This window comes from Hyperoodon ampullatus (assembly GCF_949752795.1).
Source record: "Hyperoodon ampullatus genome assembly, chromosome: 4".
In the NCBI taxonomy this organism is placed as follows: domain Eukaryota; kingdom Metazoa; phylum Chordata; class Mammalia; order Artiodactyla; family Ziphiidae; genus Hyperoodon; species Hyperoodon ampullatus.
This window is the reverse complement of record NC_136917.1, coordinates 51567021-51588122: the sequence shown is the minus strand read 5'-3', so window position 1 is coordinate 51588122 and position 21102 is coordinate 51567021. Positions and strand designations below refer to the sequence as shown.

The 21102-nt window shown below is 42.1% G+C and overlaps 1 protein-coding gene across 3 annotated transcripts in view; it reads right to left on the bottom strand.

The window, feature by feature from the left end:
• The window catches only part of PPP2R2B (protein phosphatase 2 regulatory subunit Bbeta), a gene marked incomplete at both ends in the record, with an annotated part of 453825 nt that overhangs the window by 279419 nt on the left and 153304 nt on the right, over nucleotides 1-21102 (bottom strand). For 2 of the 3 annotated variants that reach the window (XM_079702158.1, XM_079702157.1), the window contains one exon: nucleotides 3586-3779. The exons of the other annotated variant lie outside the window; for it this stretch is intronic. In XM_079702158.1, coding sequence (XP_079558284.1) covers nucleotides 3586-3779 — 194 coding nt within the window. The remainder of the gene's footprint in view (nucleotides 1-3585; nucleotides 3780-21102) is intronic. 3 annotated transcript variants of the gene reach the window in all.

The following is a 21102-nucleotide window of genomic DNA, read 5'->3' as shown; positions in this document are numbered from 1 at the left end:
TTCTCTCCCATTTCCACTAGCCCTTCCCTCAAGATCATCCCAAATCAACAACAATCCAAGGAAAACCAGGGTGCTCGCAATGCAAATGCAGTTTAAGTAATACTAACAATGGCTATAATGTATTGAGGGCATTTATCGAGGACTGGCTTTGTATTAGGCAGGGTGTTGAGGGCTTTTCCTGCATTAGATATTCTTTTTTCCTGTGGCATAGGTTCTAATGTTATTCCCATTTTAAAGCTAAGGAAACTGAGAACAGAATAGTTATTTTTAAACAATAAGTTCTCTGACTTCCTCTTCTAACCAGATTGCCATTCCTGTAAAGTCCACCTACGTAGAATGTTTATTCTGACTGTGCCCCATATAAGGGTAGAAAGATTAATCTAGAAAACTCTCAGACTGCTCTAATGGAGAGGGGGTTTTAGTTGGTTCTAACAAGTCTAAAAATATAGAAAGCCAACCCTACCGATGCTTTTCCTCAGGTATTAAACCCAAACACACACTTTCAAATGATCCCTGCAAAGAATTTTTCCTTAGATGGGAACACCATTTACACACAAAGATAAACCATTGTGATCTTCCCCATAACAGGAACTAATAGTTAAAGAAAAATGAAGCAGTGCAGAATTTCCTAGTAGAAGAGCATGTCAGCCAGTCTTGAGTTTGAAGACAAGCTTTTCCCCTGACTGTGTGACCTTGACAAATCAGTATCATTCCTGGGCCTCAGTTGCTCAGTTTCCTTATTTGAAAATGGAAATAACAAGATCCACTTAGCAGGGGATGGACATATTAAAATGCTACTTACAGAAACCTCAGTACAGGGCTTAGAAAAGAGAAGATACTCAAAGATAGTAACTTTAAGAAAGGGAGGAAAAGATAGGAAAACGTAGGGGAGGGTGGTAACTTAATACTCAGAATAAAAGAAAAGTTATAAGAAATGTTTTTAATAAATGCACGTCATGCATTCTTTTCCCATCAGAGAGAGAGGGAGGAACTTGGGAAAAAGTGTCCTTTAGCATCTGCATTGCTCTTACCCGGATGAACTTGCCTGCAGATACCACTTACAATGCAAATTGAGCTTAGAGTCCTTCACACTAACTACACAGCAAAAACCTTACAGCTTTAAATAGAATACTGCAGTGTGGAATGATCTGAGCAAAGGGAAGAAAAATTCAGAGATAACTGCGAAGGAGATTTTGCAGAAAAATAAAAAAATCTGCCATATCTGGGCAAGGGAGGAAAATGCAGAAATATCAAAGGAGGCAAAAAGAAAAGCAAAGTCTATAGAAGGACCTAGAAATTAATTCCCCAGAAGGTGGGTTTAAGTTAATAAAGGGAAGAGAACTTTGGGCAAGCCCCCAATGAAGACGATTTTAACAAAGAATATTTTGTTCTAGTGGGGTTCCTTCGAGGTGTACTAGCACTTTGAAGGTATTTATCATCAGAAGAAGGACACTTCCCCCTCTGGCCAGGTCAATGTTCCCTAAAATGCAATTAGGGATTGCATGTAAAAACACAATTTACATTGTCTAAGTTCCATTTTTTTTTTTTTCTTCCCAGACTTTCACTAAGATCAGGTAAAGAAACCTGGAAGCATACTGTGAAATAAAGGTTTGTTTAAATTTTCAATGTGGTGGCAGTTGGGGGGTGGGGGGAGGAATCCAAGAGGCTGATTTGGAAAAATTTTAGAAAGTTCTTTGCTATAAACTCATGCCTCATTTCAGACTATATGAACCCAGATATTTTATTCAGAACCAGAGGTTACAAAAATGTCATCAAATAGGAAAGATTAGGTAGTATCTAGGGCCCTGAAAGCGATAAGGAATGCCGTGTTTAACTCATTTCTTCATTCTACAGATGACAGTGCTACGCACATGGCCTCAATTTCCCCATCTTCCCAGCTCAGTAAGTTTCCTTTGCCTGCACTTGGAGGCATAATGCAATACAGAAGAAAACATGAAGGCAGCCCTCTATCTTTGTTGTCTCAAATAGAGAGAAAAAAAAAAAAAAGGTGTGCCCCCAAGGACAATAGACCTGAAAGCCAACTTCTTTTTTGGATGATATGCTCTGACCCAGAGCTGATCACATTCTACCTGGTGAGTCAGTGACAAAGCACTAAGAATGGGGAAGAACATCTTACCACCACGTTGTCCCCAGGCAAGTCAAAAGAATCAGCAAGTATGGTGCTTGGTATGGGGCAGGGATGGGCTGCTGAACATCTTAAAAGCCACTTCTAAGCTCCTGAAGGCCAGAGCTCATAAAGCTCTGCTTGATCTTTCTAGCGCCATGGACGCATTAGGTGTGATTTTCTCCAATAACGATGATGAACGAAGCATGTATTTTCAATAGCACTGGGCATTCTTTCTATCTAAAACTTCCAGGGATGTTTATAGAAGATGCCACCTTTACCCCCAAATTGTGTGCCTTTTTATCTTTCAGAACTTGAACTCTTACTACCACCACGCCCATCACATTTCTCTAATAGTCTGGATTTGATTAAATAGTACAGAAATGTTAGCACCCAAAAATAATAATAAGAATCTTAAATTAACATGCCTTGCTACATTTTCCTAAAGCACTTTCACACATATTTTCTCATGTGGATATCACAATGTGACAATGTAACACTTTATAGGAGTGGTTAAGGATAAAGGCTGACAGGTACAAAATGAAAGCAAAAATGCAAAAGTTTTGGTATTTGGAGAAAAAAAAAAGCCTCCTCTCTCTATTCCCACACAAAAGGCAAATGAGATTCCACCTGCTGACTTTCCTTTCCTGCCTGCACCTCACTCAGGCTAATGTCAGAACAAGCTGGGGGGTGGCGGGGGGAGAGAGAGACACACACACACGACAATTTCACCTCTTGGCAAAGCTCAGCTTACTGAACCCTCTTGCTTTCTGCTGGCTGTTGATTCAGCAGAAACTACTGCTGCAGAATTCATAATGGTGATTTTTAAAGGCCCCACTGATCGCATTGCTCGCCCCACGTGTCACACTCATTCGCTCGCCGCCCCAGCACTGTTTCCCCAGCCACCTTTTTATATCTTGCTAATGCACTTTCAAGGGGAGAGGGGTTCGCCCTTTTTCAACGGGCCTTTTGGGCTTTTGATTGTCTAAGCAGGTAACCCGGCCGGAGAGATGAACGGGCAGGAAATGAAACCATGCCCACCCTTGCAGCCACTGAGACACACATCATTCCGCTCAGAGAGGGGAGGACCCACCTCTCGGGCCCCCTTCCTTCTTATCTCTCCCCTCACCCCGACCCCTGCATACATATTCGGGGAAGGGATCATCTGCCTTTGGGGGGTCATTTTTCCAGCCGGGAGCCCCACCCTGAAAAACCTCATCCCCGAGGGCCATTTTAACTCCCGTGGGCGCCGGGTCCACCTGCTGCTGAACGCCCGGCTCGCCTCGCGGAGCCCGGATGGATGTGGGGCGCACCGGCAGCTGCCCCTGCGAGCCGAGCCCCCGCCCCAGCCCCGGGGCCCGCAGGAGTCTCCGCCGCTACTCGCCCGGCTGCCCGCGGAGCTCAGCGATCCGCAACTTGCGCCCTTCCCCAGCGGCGGAATGCGGCGGGGCTGGCGTTACCTTCGGTCGCATAGCTGTGGTCGCGCAGGAAACTGTTGTTGATTTTGCGGGTATCAATGTCCTCCTCCATTGACAGCAGGCTTACTTGCGTGGGAACCAGAAGCCGGCAGACAAGTATCCATGATCCCTCCCCGCAGCCAGTCTCACAGGAGAGGGGGGCAGGGGAGCCAGTGGGACTGCACCATGGTCCGAGCCTGAGGAGGAGACGGGGAGGCGGAGAGAGAAAAAAAATAAAAACCCGGCAATGGAGCTGTCACCTCCTCCGCCCGGGATCTCCGAGGCTGCGGCGGCTCCTCCCGCGGTGCGCTCACTCCAGCTCCAATTCCCGGCGAGGATGCTGCGCCTGCCTCCGCTGCCTCCGGGTGCCAAGATGCGCCGTGCCCCGAGGGGTCTGGTCCCGCCCGCCGCCCCGGAGGCGCTCACAAGCGGGGCTGGGGAGATGCCCAACAGGTTCCCCTCGTTGGCAGCCGCTCCGAAATGCAAAAAAAGATCCCTCCTCCCCCTGGGAGAGCGGGCAGCCGCGACAAAATGGTGCCTTTCTGGACCCAAGCTGCAGTGGCGAGATGGCAGGGTCAGGATTCAGGCAGGCCCGGCCCGGAGGAGGGTGCTGGTCCCACGGGAGGGCGGCTCGAGCTGGCGGGGGCTCGGCAGCCGGCGGGGAGCCGGGCAGGGCGCTGCAGCCGGCGCCAGCGCACTCACCCTCACACCCACACGCGCGCACTCGCAGCTGCCGCTGCTGCTGCAGGAGGAGGCTGGAGGCGGCTGGTGCATTAAAGGCGAGGCTCCTCCCAACCGCGTCAGCAGCCCCAGGACTCTTCCCCAGCAGCGGTGGTGGCCGAGGCCGAGGCTGCGGCTGCTCTCTGCTGCAGTGGGGCGCACGCAGCCGCGAACCCGCACCTGGGCAGCGAGCAGCTAGCTTGCAGGTTGACGTGAAAAGCGTAGACGCGCTCTTCCCACCTCCCTCCCCCGAGCGCCACGCAGCTCAGGGCGGCGTTTACTCCAGCACCCAGAGTCCCTAGCTCGCTGCCTTTCTCCGGACACCTGTGCTCCAGGACCGCAAAGAGAAGTAGGTTCCCTTGGGTAGGCAGGAAGTCTACATCCCGGTCCCTTTTCTCACCCTTCCATAATGCATGTGGTCTCTGGATGAAGGTCAAGGGCGAGGCCTGGGGATCGAAGCCTCACACAGAGAGGAGAGAATGCTCATAGCCTAGCTGAAGCCCTCTCTGCGCTAGGAATAGATCGGGGAGCTGGGGCCAGAACTTTTCTGCGGATCACACCTGACTTCTCCCTTTCAAACAGAGTCAAAAACCTCTTCTACCTGTAGGCGTCTGCGTCTACACTGGCAGAGGGAGGAAGAGGGCTGAGTTATGAATCTTGTCAACATAGTCAGTCTGAAAAAGTCCACCTTCCCTAGCCCTTTGCACTTAGTTTTGGACAAACAGCTCCAGGCCCCCCTGCGGGTTTTCCTTGTGAAGACACAGCACTGCAGGAACCGCTGACATTTGCTCTCCACGTGAAAGGTACAGTGGAGCCCTGTGCCTTGGAGCCCTGTGCCAGCAGAGCGCCACTGCTTCCCTGAGGGAACTTCAAAGATCCAGTGAATACCAGAAAGAGGCCTACCTTCCTACTTCAACTAGGAGGAAAATACAGAATCCCACCGCAACCCCAATTTTTCCCGAATCGCAAATCGCAAGTTCCATATTTGAAAGAAAATGAGATCGTTATTGTTATGAAACAACTACAATCATTTCTGAAGCAACCCAAATCACTAGAAAGCCAGTTTGGAAAAGAAATGTCCCCGATTTCCCCTTGCAGAAGGCATTCATTTCAGTGGGTGTCACTGCAGGGAGAGACATCGGGAGAGACCATCAGCGAATGTTTTGCTCAGTTAAGCTCCACCAGTTTAGCTGGATGAGCCCAGAGGGACCTTTGAGTTAATTATATACATACAATGCTTCGGCTAACACAATTTAGAAAGTATTTGAAGTCAAAAAAAAAAAAATGGGAAAACAAGTCCTTAACTGAGGTTGGGAATTGCCATTAGATTTCCATGAACAATAGATGCTCCTGGCAGGTGGAAAATGGCATTGTCCTCATCTCCAGAAAGCAACCGCATCTCTCTGGGAGAAGAGAGGAGAAATATTCTTTGATATAATTTGGGGCAGGGAAGTTCATCTTACAGTAGATTCCATTTTATTCTCATCTGTTGGTTAAGTCTTTCCTACTTGTTTGACTGTTTGTGCCAAATTCACATATGAAATTCCAGGAACAGATGAAGACTGGTGCAAATTGATTTAATCCACTTCAGCTCCAGTTGCCATGGCTGTTTCTTCACATGATGAGCTGTATCCATCACCAAGGCTCCAGAGGTCAGCTCATCTGTAGTTACATAGTCCAGCTTCTCTTGCAGGTAGGCATAAGTGGGGGGGTGGGGAGGGGAAAGGGGAGAAAAGCTAAGTTCATCTTAAAGCGGTGAGAAGACATCTTGCTTTGAGTTGAAATGACCTTACGTTGCCACTGGAGACCTTGGAGTAGTATTTGGGATATTCTCACCCATATCTTTCTAGAATGTGGGCTAGATTGGAACAGAGTTGCAAGATGAATCAGGAAGGCCCAGTCTCGTTAGCCAGGCTGTGCTTGAGGAATTTTCCACTGTAAGCAATGGGAGAAATGTCCCCTCCAGAGATCAAGCCTCTGGGTTTACTAAATTTTCCCTTTCCTGTTTCCTACAAAATTCTTCCTGCATTTATTTTATTCAACAGTATAGGCAATATTTTCCTAAGACGCAAGTTGTGAGAAGGCAAATTAGATGGCTCTCCATTAAGTAGATTAAGCAGATTCCAAGGTTTCTATTTTGTGAACCACTCTTTTCTGCTATGGGCAGGGGGGAACCATCCCTTCCAACCAAAACCAAGAAAAATACAGCTGTTGGCTTTGTTCCTTAATACAACGATGTGCAGTAAAGGAAGTCAGGGAGTGAAGGAAGCCCTGTGCAATCCTGTAGTTGTAAGAGGACTACACAGACCATTTCTAAGAAGACTCTCTGACCTTTCTGTTCCTCCAATGTGTCAAGTTCTTTCCAAAAGCTTTTGGCATTTGCACATGCCATTCATTCCCTGTGCCCCTTCCTCGTGTTCCTGGCATTCTTCAGCATCACAGCTGAACTGCCCCGACTTCACTGAGGCATTCCCTGGCCTCCCCATAGTCCCTGCCCCTGGTATTTTGTCTTAACATCTTTTTTTTCCTTCTTCATGGAACATTTGCCTTTTGTAATATTTGTTTACTTATAATTGTCAACCATTCCACTATCTCTGCTATTAAGAGTCTGGCACTTAGTAGATGCTCAATTATATTTACTGAATGGAGATAAATCTTTCATAGATGAATGAGTACATTACTGAATTTGTTCAGTGATATTTAGGTTTTAAAGCTCTACCTTTATTTAAATTCTTGCCCCCCAAAACCCAACAACAAAGTGTGTTGTAAGCCAGTAAATTTCCAGCTTGTAACTCCTATTCCTATTGAAATAACTGTCCTACCCATTCCTGCATGCCTATGCACCAAAAGTATTTACTGAGCACTTAATATATGACAAGAGTTATTGTAGGTGCTGGGATACAGTTAAAGCAAAACAGAGTCCCTTTCTTCACAGAACTGAAATTCTATCATCTGATTTTAGTAATATGAGCTTTCTTAGAGATACAACAAATACATTATAAATTAACAGACCAGAGCATAATGTTAAGTGTCAAGACTCTGATATCAAGTAAAGCTGATTTTCTGCCACTTATTATTATGTCCTTGAGCAAGTTACAAGATCTCCTAAGCCATGTTTTTTTTTTTAATCTATAAATTAGGGAGAAAAAAAAGTTAATGGAGTTATTATGAGGATTAATGAGATAATACTTGGAAAGAATATACTGCAATCACTTGTTGAGTATTTGCTATCATCACCACCAGTACTATGGAACAAATATTTAAGTACCTACCATGTCAGCCACTGGGATAGGACTAAAGATTCAGCAACATCAGTGCTGAAGATGTACAGTCGTCTCTGACATCATGGAACTTAGTATCTAATTTACAATTTATGCAAAGGGGGCCACACGCTACAAAACGGGCAGCAGAGGATGCTCTGAAAGGCTGGCCTAATTCAGGCTTGTGCTTTACACAGAAAAGGGCAATTACAAATACACAGCCTTCTTAAGTTACACAATCTAGCATGACAGCACGGGAACATATTCTTTTTTTCATCACCTTTATTATGTTCCCCCAGTGCTCTCACATACCCCTAGCCCAGTTAAGTTAGCCCTGCCTACACTGGAAACTACTAGCAGGTCATGCTGTCCAATCAGCACATTAGATATCTACAATTTTATTAAAACCTTTGACCTAAGCCAGTCTAGAGATTCTTAATATAGGCTTTAGGTGTCAGACAGTACTGATTTTTTGTCCCAGCTCAGGCATTTATGAATTTCATGACCTTTGGCAAGTAATTTAACATCTCTAGCCTCTGTATTTGCAACATTGGAAGAAAATAATAGGAACTACTTCATAGGGTTGTTGAGTGGCTTCAGAGACATTGTAAAGAAAGTGCTTAATACAGGCTTGGCCCATAGCCAGACCTCACAAAAATGTCGCTTTGGCCTCCTGGTAGTGGCTCATGAGGTCTCCACTGGCAGAGAATTGGAGAGATGCACTACAAGTCAGTCATGTAAACACAAGTGACCTAGAAACCTGAGTTTACCACCTAGCAATCTGTCTTAACGAGCACTAGACACTGGATATAAGAGATTTTACCATCCTGCAGAAAGCCCTTTATAAGCCACGAAGTCCTGTGCAAGTAAAAGGAATTAGGATTATCCCTTCTTGATTTTTCACATTATGTAAGTGCAGACCTAATCACGTTTGTCTATCATGGAATCCTATGGAATCCCTCTCTAGGATCATTCAGCCCCAAATGCACAACTGTCTCTCTGAGGTGGTTTGCGTTGCCTGCCCAGAGGATGACCTCTTGAGTTTCTAGCAAGGTTTGCAATTCTTTATTGTGCGTGTTACAACGTGTAATAAATACCACACGAGTGAGCCTTTAACGTGGCATTTAACCTAGGAGAAGAAAACAAAACATCTTGCCTTCAAAATGTTGTATTAATTCTAGATTCTGGATACTTAGTGGATTTCACTGAGTACAACATTCCCTCAATTATCCAAGTCTATCAATTTATGAAAAGAAACAGTGGTGTGCTGGAGCTGGTGTGTGCTGGCTGTTGAGAGCTGATTCTGTCGATTACACACATCTTTTTTCCAGCTCTGCTTTGAGTGACATCATGTTGGTAACTTAAAATCTGAGATCTGCCATGGTGGGTTATTTATATCATAGAAGTAAAAAGAACTTATATAAATCAGGGCTTTGGCTTTTTTGGGGGGGTGGGGCTGGGGGGTGGGAGAGCTGATTGTTAAACATTTACCACTACAACAGTAGAAATACATTAATTGCTGATATAGCTTTCTACTTATATGTGTTACCTGCGCAAAGTTCCTTTCAATTCCTCGATACTAAGTCTCCCAAGCTGTGTCAAATTCCAGAACATTCCACCATCTGATCAAACTTTGGCCATAATTTGAATAACTCTTAAAAATCCTGCCTTTACCATAAACATTCCCATAGCCTTCAGAGGAAACCTGATACCTTTGTTTGATCCCCTTCAGGCTGGTTATGAAATTGCCACAGTGGATCTGTGAGTGATGGCCCCTGCAAGGCTCCCAGATCTGACGACGTAAGGAAAGTTAGCTGCATGCTCACTCTCAGTGAATAGTTCTTTTCTACTGCTTAAGCTCGACTGTCACCTTACTTTTGCCCTTGATTTGCCTAAATGCAAAACAAAAACATCCATTGTGCTTAGTTTCATCAGTAGCTCTTCTCTTCCACTTGTCAGGCTAAGATATTGAAGCAATGACAGAAAAAATACAAAAATCGAAGAGTCCAGATCTGAGAGACTTTTCTCATTCAGTGGTTTAAATTTAAATTAAATTCAGAGAGTTAAGTTTAGACAGTCTTACTCAAGACAGTTTGTATTTGCATTATATTTGTTAGGTACAAAGTGAGGATTTATGAAACCAGTTTAGCAAAGCTCAAGGGCTATTGTCTAGTACCTGATGGTGTGTCTTAAAGTAAAATTTCAGTATAATTCAAACAAAAAATATATATTGGGAAATGTCTTCCAATTTCTTTAAAATGCACCAAGCAATAACACTTTACAGAATTTATCCTAAGAAAATAATCATGGATGTGGGCAAAAATTTAGCCATAAGGATATTTTCACAGAGCACTGTCTATAATTATTAAAAATCGGTAACAAGCCAAGTGTCCAACAATAGAATTGTCTAGGCAAATTATGGTGTGTACATATAGTGGGGAATTATTGAACCATTGATATAATATTAATAGCTACTGCTTATCGAGCATCTATTATGTAATAGGCACTATGCAAAAGGCTTCACTAGCATTATCTCATTTAATTCTAACAGCAGCCCCTATGAGGTAAATTATCTCTATTTTACTAAGGCTAGTAGAGAGAAATAATATATCCAAAGTCAAACTAATAGGAGCCTGGCTCTGTGTGTGTGTGTGTATGAGTGTCTGTTGGGTGGGTCAAGGTCACAACAGAAACTTAGAGGTCTTTTTCCAAACCACCCACCACTAGAGTCTGATCTGTACTTCTTAGAAATGAATAGCCTCTCAGTTGAAAATCACTCCTATTGTGTTGGTGAGGAGGTGGTGAAATTGGAACTCTCACACTGCTTGTGGGATTGTATAATGGTGCAACCACAAATAGTTTGGCAGTTCCTCAAAATGTTAAACAGAGTTGCCATATGACCCAACAATTCCACTTCTAGGTATATACCCAAGAGAATTGAAAATGCATATTCACACAAAACCTTGTTGATGAATATTCTAAGCAGCATTATTCATAACATCCCCAAAGTGGAAACAACCCAAATATTTATCAACTGATAAGTGGATGAATAAAATGTGATATATCTATATAAAGGATTATTATTCAGCTATAATTAGTAATGAAGTACTGATACATGTTACAACATGGATGGACCTTGAAAACATTATACTAAGCAAAAGAAGCCAGTCACAAAAGACCATGTACTGTATGATTCCGTTTATGTGAAATGTTGAGAATGGGCAAATCCATAGAAACAAAGTAGATTAGTTGCCAGGGGTTGAGGTGGGGGAATAAGAGTGACTACTTATGGGTTTGGGATTTCCTTTTGGAATAATGAAAATATTCTAAAATTACTTAAGGGCAATAGCTGCACAACTCTGAATATACTAAAACCCACTGAATTGAATACTTTAGAAAGATGTTTCAAAAGGTACAAACTTCCAGTTATAAGATAAACAAGTACTAGAGATGTAAAGTACAATATGATAAACATAATTAACACTGTTGTATGTTATATATGAAAGTTGTTAAAAAGAGTTAATCATAAGAGTTCTCATTACAAGGAAAAATTTTTTCCTGTTTTTTAAAAAATTTTATATCTATGTGAGATGATGGATGTTCACTAAACTTATTGTGATAATCATTTCATGATGTACAACAAATCATGCTGGACACCTGAAACTTATACAATGCTGTATGTCAATAAAACTGGAAGAGAAAAAAAGTGTTTCAATAAAGCTGTTATTAAAGATTAAAAAATCTCTGCTGTCATAAACCATTATTACCTCTAGGAGTATGATATAGCCCTCAGGTTAAAATTAGTGCAGAATAACTTAAATGCATGTAATGACAAGTACAGATATTCATGTCATGTTGTTTAAAAAAGTCAAAAAACAATGTATACTGACTGGTCCCCTTTTATGGTCAAAAAAATGTGTGTATCTCAAAAGGAATATATGAAAATACTTAACAGTGGTTATGTGTGGTTTTCCTTGTGGTTCATATTCTTGTCAAAGAAAATTTAGATCTTTTTTTTTTTTGGCTGCACAGCCCAGCATGTGGGATCTTAGCTCCCCAGCCAGGGATTGAACCCATGCCCCCTGCACTGGAAGCTTGGAGTCTTAAACACTGGACCACCAGGGAAGTCCCCATGTATCATTTTTGTAGTAAGAAAAAATTTTTAAGGCTTTTTTGAATGTTATGAAATACTTTTTAGATGAAACTTTGTATTGAAAAGGTCAAAAATTATTTTGTGCACACCTGAAAATTGAGAGACACTGATGTAAATGTGTATGCTATCAAATGCACGGAACAGCTCTACCCAAAAGTAATACAATGCAAGACACATTTTTGTTTGTAAATTTTTCAAGTTGCCACATTAACAAGTGAAAAGAAACAGATAAAATTAATTTTAATGATGTTTAAATTTTTTGAAACTAAAATGAAAATATTTTATTTAATCCAATGTCAAAAATTGATTTCAACATATATAGAATAATTAACTATATATGTACACTTTTGTTTTTAATACCAAGTTTTATGTTTGTTTGTTTGTTTTTTTGCAGTACGCGGGCCTCTCACTGTTGTGGCCTCTCCCGTTGCGGAGCACAGGCTCCGGACGTGCAGGCCCAGCGGCCATGGCTCACGGGCGCAGCCGCTCCGCGGCATGTGGGATCTTCCCAGACCGGGGCACGAACCTGTGTCCCCTGCATCGGCAGGCGGACTCTCAACCACTGCGCCACCAGGGAAGCCCAATGCCAAGTTTTTGAAATATGGTGTGCATTTTACACTTGACAGCGCCTCTCAGAAAAGGCACATTTTTAGGGCTCAATAACCGCACATGCCTAGTGGCTAAAGCACAAGTATAGAGGAACTATTCCAAAAGTGTTATTCCACTCACAAAATGAGTTTTACCGTATTCTTCCAAAGGAAAATTTTCATCTATCAAGGACTTGAATTAGACTGTAATACTAAAACCAAACCAAGCAACTTTAATCTGATGACCCTCACAACTATTTAAAGTAATACAAACTGAATATGAAAACATATATAGACATACCCACATGTGTACATATATATACATGTAATAGTAAATTTGAACCCAATCTGCATTTCCCCCTAAAACTAGCAAGCTGAATTAATAACATGATAAAAGATCAAGATTCTAAAAGTGCTAAGATGATACTACATAACAATACATACCAGATAGCAAGAAAGATGTAATTAGTCACTGTATAGTTACCGCCCTAATAAGCCAACTGTTTAGTTCAACACCTATGGCTTCAATGCCAGCCAGTAGAAGAAGCCAAATAACCAGATGTCACTACTAAAAAAGGAATTTTCACAGCTGGGTATCTGGACTCTATTACAGCCACTAAAGGTGGAGAAATTTAAAGGTACAGTTATAGGAATCCGGCTGAACACTATTACAGTCTTTTAGATTGGATCAGAGAGTAGAAATGTGTGGTCACATGATCAGTGGCGTGATTTCTGAAGACTTATTGAATTAGATGCACCACTGCCTTTAACACTTGCATGCAAAACAGTTTTGTGTGTATAGTTGAGCGCTCCCTCCTTCCTAAACACACTTTCTTCACTGATTCCCAGGTACCACCCTCTCTTGATTCTCCTGTTACCTCAATGCACACTCCTTCTCAAGCTCATCTGCTGCTCCTCCTCACTGCTTGCCTTGACCTCTACAAGCACACTCGAGTTCAATGTTCTCAGATTTCTCTATCCGCAGTCCCATCCGAGGTGACCTCGTCCAATCTCATGGCTTGCCACTCACTTGATGATAAAACCATATGACCCAGCAATCCCACTACTGGGCATATACCCTGAGAAAACCATAATTCAAAACGAGTCATGTACCACAATGTTCAATGCAGCTCTATTTACAATAGCTAGCACCTGGAAGCAACCTAAGTGTCCTTCGTCAAATGAAAGGATAAAGAAGATGTGGCACATATATACAATGGAATATTACTCAGCCATAAAAAGAAACGAAATTGAGTCATTTGTAGTGAGGTGGATGGACCTAGAGTCTGTCAGACAGAGTGAAGTAAGTCAGAAAGGGAAAAATAAATACCATATGCTAACACATATATATGGAATCTAAAAAAAAAAAAAAAGGTTCTGAAGAACCCAGGGGCAAGACAGGAATAAAGAGGCAGATGTAGAGAATGGACTTGAGGACACGGGGAGGGGGAAGGGTAAGCTGGGACGAAGTGAGAGAGTGTCATGGACATATATCCACTACCAAATGTAAAATAGCTAGCTAGTGGGAAGCAGCTGCATGGCACAGGGAGATCAGCTCGGTGCTTTGTGACCACCTAGAGGGGTTGGATAGGGAGGGTGGGAGGGAGATGCAAGAGGTAGGAGATACGGGGATATATTTATATGTATAGCTGATTCATTTTGTTATGAAGCAGAAACTAACACACCAGTGTAAAGCAATTATACTCCAATAAAGATGTTAAAAAAAAAAACAACTCCTAAATGAATACTGAGCACAAACCTCTCCACTGACCCCCCGGCTAATAACACCAACAGCTGATCTGATATTTCCCTGATATCCACCAGGCAGCTCAATCCCTAATGGCACCCCCCAGACCTGCTCCATCTCCTGTTCCTTGACTCCTCTCTCATTCCCTACATCCTTCCAGTCCATCAGGAAATCCTGCCAGCTCTAACTTCAAAATGCATCCAGAATCCAACCACTCCTCACCACTTCCACGGCTACTACCACGCTCCAGCTACCAACGCATCTCATCATGATAGTTTCAATAGACTCTAAGGAGTGTGTGATCCCTCCTTTGCCCCCCCACAGAATAGTTTCTGTGCAGCAGGCAGAATGGGCTTTTTAAATGCAAATCACGTCATGTCACTTTTTTGCTCCAAGCCCTTTATTGGCTTCCTACACATTCAGAGTAAAACTCTTTTAAAATGCTGGCAAGGTTTGGCCCTTGCTATAGCTCTATTTTTTTTTTTTTTTTCACTTCTCACCTGCAGCATCACCAACTCTTGTCTCAACCTCCTTCCCTCCACCCCACACATAGACACAGTGGCATCCTTATTGTCTGCCAAACACACCAGGAAGAAAACTCCCACCCCGGAACCTCTGCATCTGCTGTTCCCACTGGCCTGAGGCCTTCCTTCAGTCAGCAGCATAGCTCAGAGCTTCACCTCATTCAGCTGTCGCTCCACAATCAACATTTCTGAGATGTCTTTCTTGACCACTCTATATAAGGTAAAACAGCACCCCTCCCTACCAGCAACCCCAGCCCCTGTGTTGCTACCTGACAGTATATTTTTTGGCTTTAATTATTACATGAGGACATACTATTCAGGGAGACAGGGGTGTTTTTGTTCTCTGCACTATATCTGGCCCTAGTAGAGTGCCTGGCACATACTGGTTACTACTTTTTTTTAAGAGGGTAAATAGAAAGTTATTAGACAATTAAGTTGACTTAACTCCCCAGTACTTTAAGGGCAATATCAAGGGGAGAAATTACTACTCTCTTTTAAAAGTCACAGGGATATGGGGAAAAGGGAACCCTCATGTATTGTTGGTGGGAATGTAAATTGCTGCAACCACTATGGAAAACAGTATGGAGATTCATCAAAAAAATTAAAAATAGGACTACCATATGATCCAGCAATTTCACTCCTGGATATTTACCCAAGGAAAACTAAAACACTAATTAGAAAAGATATATGCACCTCTGTGTTCATTGCAGCATTATTTACAATAGCCAAGATATGGAAACCACCCCAAGTGCCCATCAACAGATGAATAGATAAAGATATGGTGTATATGTGTGTGTGTGTGTGTGTGTGTGTGTGTGTGTATAAAATGGAATATTAGCCATAAAAACAATGAAATCTTGCCATCTGCAACAACATGGATAGACCCAGAGGATATTATGTTTAGTGAAATAAGTCAGACAAAGAAAGACAAATACTGTATGATTTCACTCCTATGTGGAATCTAAAAAAACAAAACAAATAAACAAACAAAACAGAAACAGAGTTATAGATACAGAGAACAAACAGGTAGTTACCAGAGGAGAGGGGGCTGGGGGAGGAAAGGAATAGGTGAGGGAGATTAAAGAGGTACAAACTTCAGCTGCCAAATAAAGGAGTCGTGGGTATGAAATGTACAGTGTGAGGAATATAGTCAATAACTAAGTAATATCTTTGTATAGTGACAGATCATAACTAGACTTATGGTGGCGATCATTTTGAAACATATAGAAAAAAATCACTATGCTGTGTAGCAGGAAGTAACATAGTGTTGTGGGTCAATTATACTTCAAAAACAAGAAACCAAGCATACTGGGCTTCCTTGGTGGCACAGTGCTTAAGAATCCACCTGCCAGTGCAGGGGACACGGGTCGAGCCCTGGTCCGGGAAGATCCCACATGCCGTGGAGCAACTAGACCCGTGTGCCACAACTACTGAGCCTGCACTCTAGAGCCTGCGAGCCACAACTACTGAGCCTGCATGCCACAACTACTGAAGCCCACACGCCTAGAGCCTGTGCTCCGTAACAAGAGAAGCCACCGCAATGAGAAGCCCGCGCACCACAATGAAGAGTAGCCCCCGCTCGCCACGACTAGAGAACGCCCGCGCGCAGCAACGAAGACCCAATGCAGCCAAAATAAAATAAAAATAAAAAATTAATTAAAAAAAAGAAACCAAACATACAGACAAACTTATGGAAAAATATCAAATTTGTGATTACCAGAGGCAAGAGGTAGGGGGAGAGGGAATCGGATGAAGGTAGTCAAAAAGTTTAAATTCCCATTTATAACATAAATAAGTACTAGAGATGTAATGTACAACCTGATCAATATAATTAACCCTGCTGTACGTTATATATAAAAGTTGTTAAGAGTAAATCCTTAGAGTTCTCATCACACGCAAAACAGTTATTTTCTATTTCTTTAATTTTGTATCTGTATGAGATGGCGTACGTGCACTAAACTTATTGGGAAAATCATTCCATGACGTATGTAAGTCAAATCATTGTGCTGTACACCTTAAACTTTTTTTTTATTAGTTTCTGCTTTATAACAAGGTGAATCAGTCATACATATACATCTGTTCCCACATCCCTTCCCTCATGCATCTCCCTCCCTCCCACCCTCCCCATCCCACCCCTCCAGGCAGTCACAAAGCACCCAGCTGATCTCCCTGTGCTCTGCGGCTGCTTCCCACTATCTATCTACCTTACGTTTGGTAGTGTATATATGTCCATGCCTCTCTTTCGCTTTGTCACAGCTTACCCTTCCCCCTCCCCATATCCTCAAGTCCATTCTCAAGTAGGTCTGTGTCTTTATTCCTGTCTTACCCCTGTGTTCTTCATGACATTTTTTTTGTTAAATTCCATATATATGTGTCAGCATACAGTATTTGTCTTTCTCTTTCTGACTTACTTCACTCTGTATGACAGACTCTAGGTCCATCCACCTCATTACAAATAGCTCAATTTCATTTCTTTTTATGGCTGAGTAATATTCCATTGTATATATGTGTCACATCTTCTTTACCCATTCATCCGATGATGGACACTTAGGTTGTTTCCATCTCCGGGCTATTGTAAATAGGGCTGCTATGAACATTTTGGTACATGTCTCTTTTTGAATTATGGTTTTCTCAGGGTATATGCCCAGTAGTGGGATTGCTGGCTCATATGGTAGTTCTATTTGTAGTTTTTTAAGGAACCTCCATACCGTTCTCCATAGTGGCTGTACCAATTCACATTCCCACCAGCAGTGCATGAGTGTTCCCTTTTTTCCACACCCTCTCCAGCATTTATTGTTTGTAGATTTTTTGATGATGGCCATTCTGACTGGTGTGAGATGATATCTCATTGTAGTTTTGATTTGCATTTCTCTAATGAGTAAAGATGTTGAGCACCCTTTCATGTGTTTGTTGGCAGTCTGTATATCTTCTGTGGAGAAATGTCTATTTAGGTCTTCTGCCCATTTTTGGATTGGGTTGTTTGTTTTTTTGTTATTGAGCTGCATGAGCTGCTTATCACCTTAAACTTATACAGTGCTGTATGTCAATTATATCTCAATAAAACTGGAAGGAAAAAAAAAGTCCCAGGGGCCAACCCTGGGTAAAACTGAAATAAGCAAGCTCCTTGATCCTCTTCATCTTCCTCATTTTTGACAGCAATGAGCAATGTTTTAACAAAAACACCTCTGTCTCCCTGAATAGTATGTCCTCGTGTAATAAAGCCAAAAAATATACTGTCAGGTAGCAACACAGGGGCTGGGGTTGCTGGTAGGGAGGGGTGCTATTTTACCTTATACAGAGTGGTCAAGAAAGACATCTCAGAAATGTTGATTATGGAGCGACAGCTGAATGAGGTGAAGCTCTGAGCTATGCTGCTCTCCATTTTTCTGCTCTGAGGTGGGCCAGAGCAGAGCTGCAGAAGGGCCTGCATCATTCCCCGCTGACCCAAGGCTGCAGAGGTCTGGGAAGACAGCCTTCATGCTCACTGAGAATCAGCCTTAATCATCTTCTTCCTACACCACCACATTCTGCCTCTTTCTCCTTCGTTGGAAGGAAATTTCTAAGTATTGGCACCTTTGGAAGCTACAGGATATATCACATAGTAAACTTAGCTCAGCACGTGGGAGAACATTTTCATAAATACAAAGTGCTGCGCAAACAAGGGTAACACCCTGGCCATCACTATACTAAAGGAAGAAATTCTAGAAGCTGAATTCAAGAGCTCGATGGACCTTGAACTTATAAGCAAGTCTGAGTATATTTTAAAACTCCATAAATATTTATGGAATAAATACAGAGTGAAAATAATTACATTAAACATCCCTCAAATAGAGACCTCTGTAATTTCCATCTGGCATCTGCAGCAGTACAAGGATGAACAAAGTATGATAACAAAAGTTTATGCATTTACATCTGAAAAGTAGCATAAGGCCTTGGAGCAGTGACTTGAATGTGTTGGGGGTCACAGATGCTTTTGAGAATTTAATAAAGGTTTTGAATTCTCTCCCCAGAAGAAAACATAGTTTAGAGCACTTCTTGCTCCCAAATGCTGACTCATCACATCTATTTCATAGACAGAAAAAGGGGGGAAAAAAAGACCTAGGACCAAAGAGAGGCCTCAAGTTGAATTCAATTTTAAAATTACACTGTCACTACCTCCCACCTATATATATATATATATATGTATATACATATATATATATACACATATGTATATACATATATATATATACATACGTGTATATATATATATATGTATATACATATATATATATATATATATATTTTTTTTTTTTTTTGCGTTACGCGGGCCTCTCACTGTTGTGGCCTCTCCCGTTGCGGAGCACAGGCTCTGGACGCTCAGGCTCAGCGGCCATGGCTCACGGGCCCAGCCGCTCCGCGGCATGTGGGATCTTCCCGGACCGGGGCACGAACCCGTGTCCCCTGAATCGGCAGGCGGACTCTCAACCACTGCGCCACCAGGGAAGCCCCCACCTATATTTTTATAGGGAGACTAATAATAGCTAACACATACATAGCTCTTAATAGTACTGAGGTAAGGCCAGATGTGAGACTTCTATATAAGATGGGTCCCTAAAGTATAAGAGGAGAATGGTTGAAGGCAGGACTTTTGAGAACCAGACAGCTTGAGTTCAAATCTTGGCTCTGATGTTTCCTAGCAGTATGATATTGAGCAACTTACTTAATCCCCCTGTGCTTCAATTTCATTTGCAAAATACCAATAATACTATCTTCTTCAAAGGGTTGCTGTAAACATTAAATGAGTTGATATATATAAAATATTATAAAACAGTCCATGGCACATAATACACACCTAAACAATGTTAGCTGTTGCTATGAGGCACTGCAGACTGTCATTATTATGTGCTCTGATGTCCACATGGACCCCAGGTTTATTCACTTTTCCAATTCTCATTCTTGAATTGTTTTGGCAGATGTGCTCCTTGTCCCCATACCTTCTTTTTTTTTTTTTTTTTTTTAAGCTAACCCAAAGACATGGTTCCATTACAAGTAAGTGTGAAACTGTTCATGTCAGCGGGCTCATGATGGAGGCATAGATTCATTCAACATCAATCATGCATTACCTTCCTGCTATGTGCTTAGCACTAGCCTTTTTAGGCACTGCGAAGCAACTCACACCTCAGTTGCAAAGATAAATGCTAAACCTTATGTGTCCATAAGAGACTAATCAAGTGTAGATTAACCACAATGTAAGAATTTAGAGGTATTCAGCTGAGCGAGAACAGCTTCAAAATGTAAAAGGGACAAATGACACACTTGATCGAGGGGTAGCTACATAATTTGTGGGGCTCAATCCAAAATGAAAACATGGGGCCCTTTGTTCTTAGTATTGGGAATTTTAAGACTGACAGCAGAGCTTTAATGCAAGCACAGGCATAGGAGTAACATATACTGGACATGTCACACCATGGAGCTGGCCCCGCCTTGAAGGCTGGGAGGACTCATGGACGCTTCCTAGCCTATTGGCCATGTCATGCATGTATCTATCTCTGTGTCCTTTCTTCTACTTTTTCCTCCTAGCCAAAAAGATTTTGCTTATCTGTTCAACCTAGGAAAATCCTTCAATTTGAAGGATTTGAAGTATCCTTCAAATTCCAGCTCAAGTCTTAGCTTAGAGGGAAAATGACAGAATGAAAAGAGCCCTGGACTTGAAGTTAGAAGAGCTAAGGCCAAGTCTGCCTTTCCCCAACTCTGGAGCTCTGGGCAAGTCTCTTAACTTTTCTGGTACTTGGTTGGGGAAACTGATTTTAAAAGTCTCTAATAGAATGATAGGAGGATCAAAAGGCATCACAAATAGATAAAACCCTTGAAATAACGATTTATCATATCGATAAAGAATTTCATAGTTTTTGATAAAGCCTCTCCTTAGTGTCTACAAGCTACAAGCAGCATTTGCATTGAGTGTCTAATATATTATCAAAACACACACACACACACACGAGCACGGTCACGCTACTGCACATATGTATCCCGTCCACCACTGCCCCCTCTTTGACATATATGAATTTGAGGTTTTATTCTTTCATTTCAACTCTTAAGGCCAACAAGCTTTCAGTTCCCTCCCAGTCCATCCTCCTCACTAAGTGAGCACGACCTTTATAATGGATAGATCTGGTCCCTTCTTTCTTGCTTTAAATCCTTGCATGGTTCCCCATTGCCTGGAAAAGAGTTTTCTAAACCCAATGACACAGAACCATTAGTGTTTTTTGAGGTGCTAATCAGTGTTCCAGGAAAAGAGGTATGGAATTTGAGAAAAAAAAAAAAGATAGATCCCTCTGTTGGAGATTTGTAATGCCAATTAAAAAGCTCTGAGAAGTCCTGCAATAAAGTTAATTTTGTTTAAACCAGAATTTTCCACATTAATTTGACCATATTAACATTCTATAGAAAATTTATATTCTGCAGAAAAATGTTAGCAAATGCTGGCCTAGGGGTGACAGACTCTTCAGTTTGGTTTACAGAGCTCCCAGAATCCCTAGATTTCTAG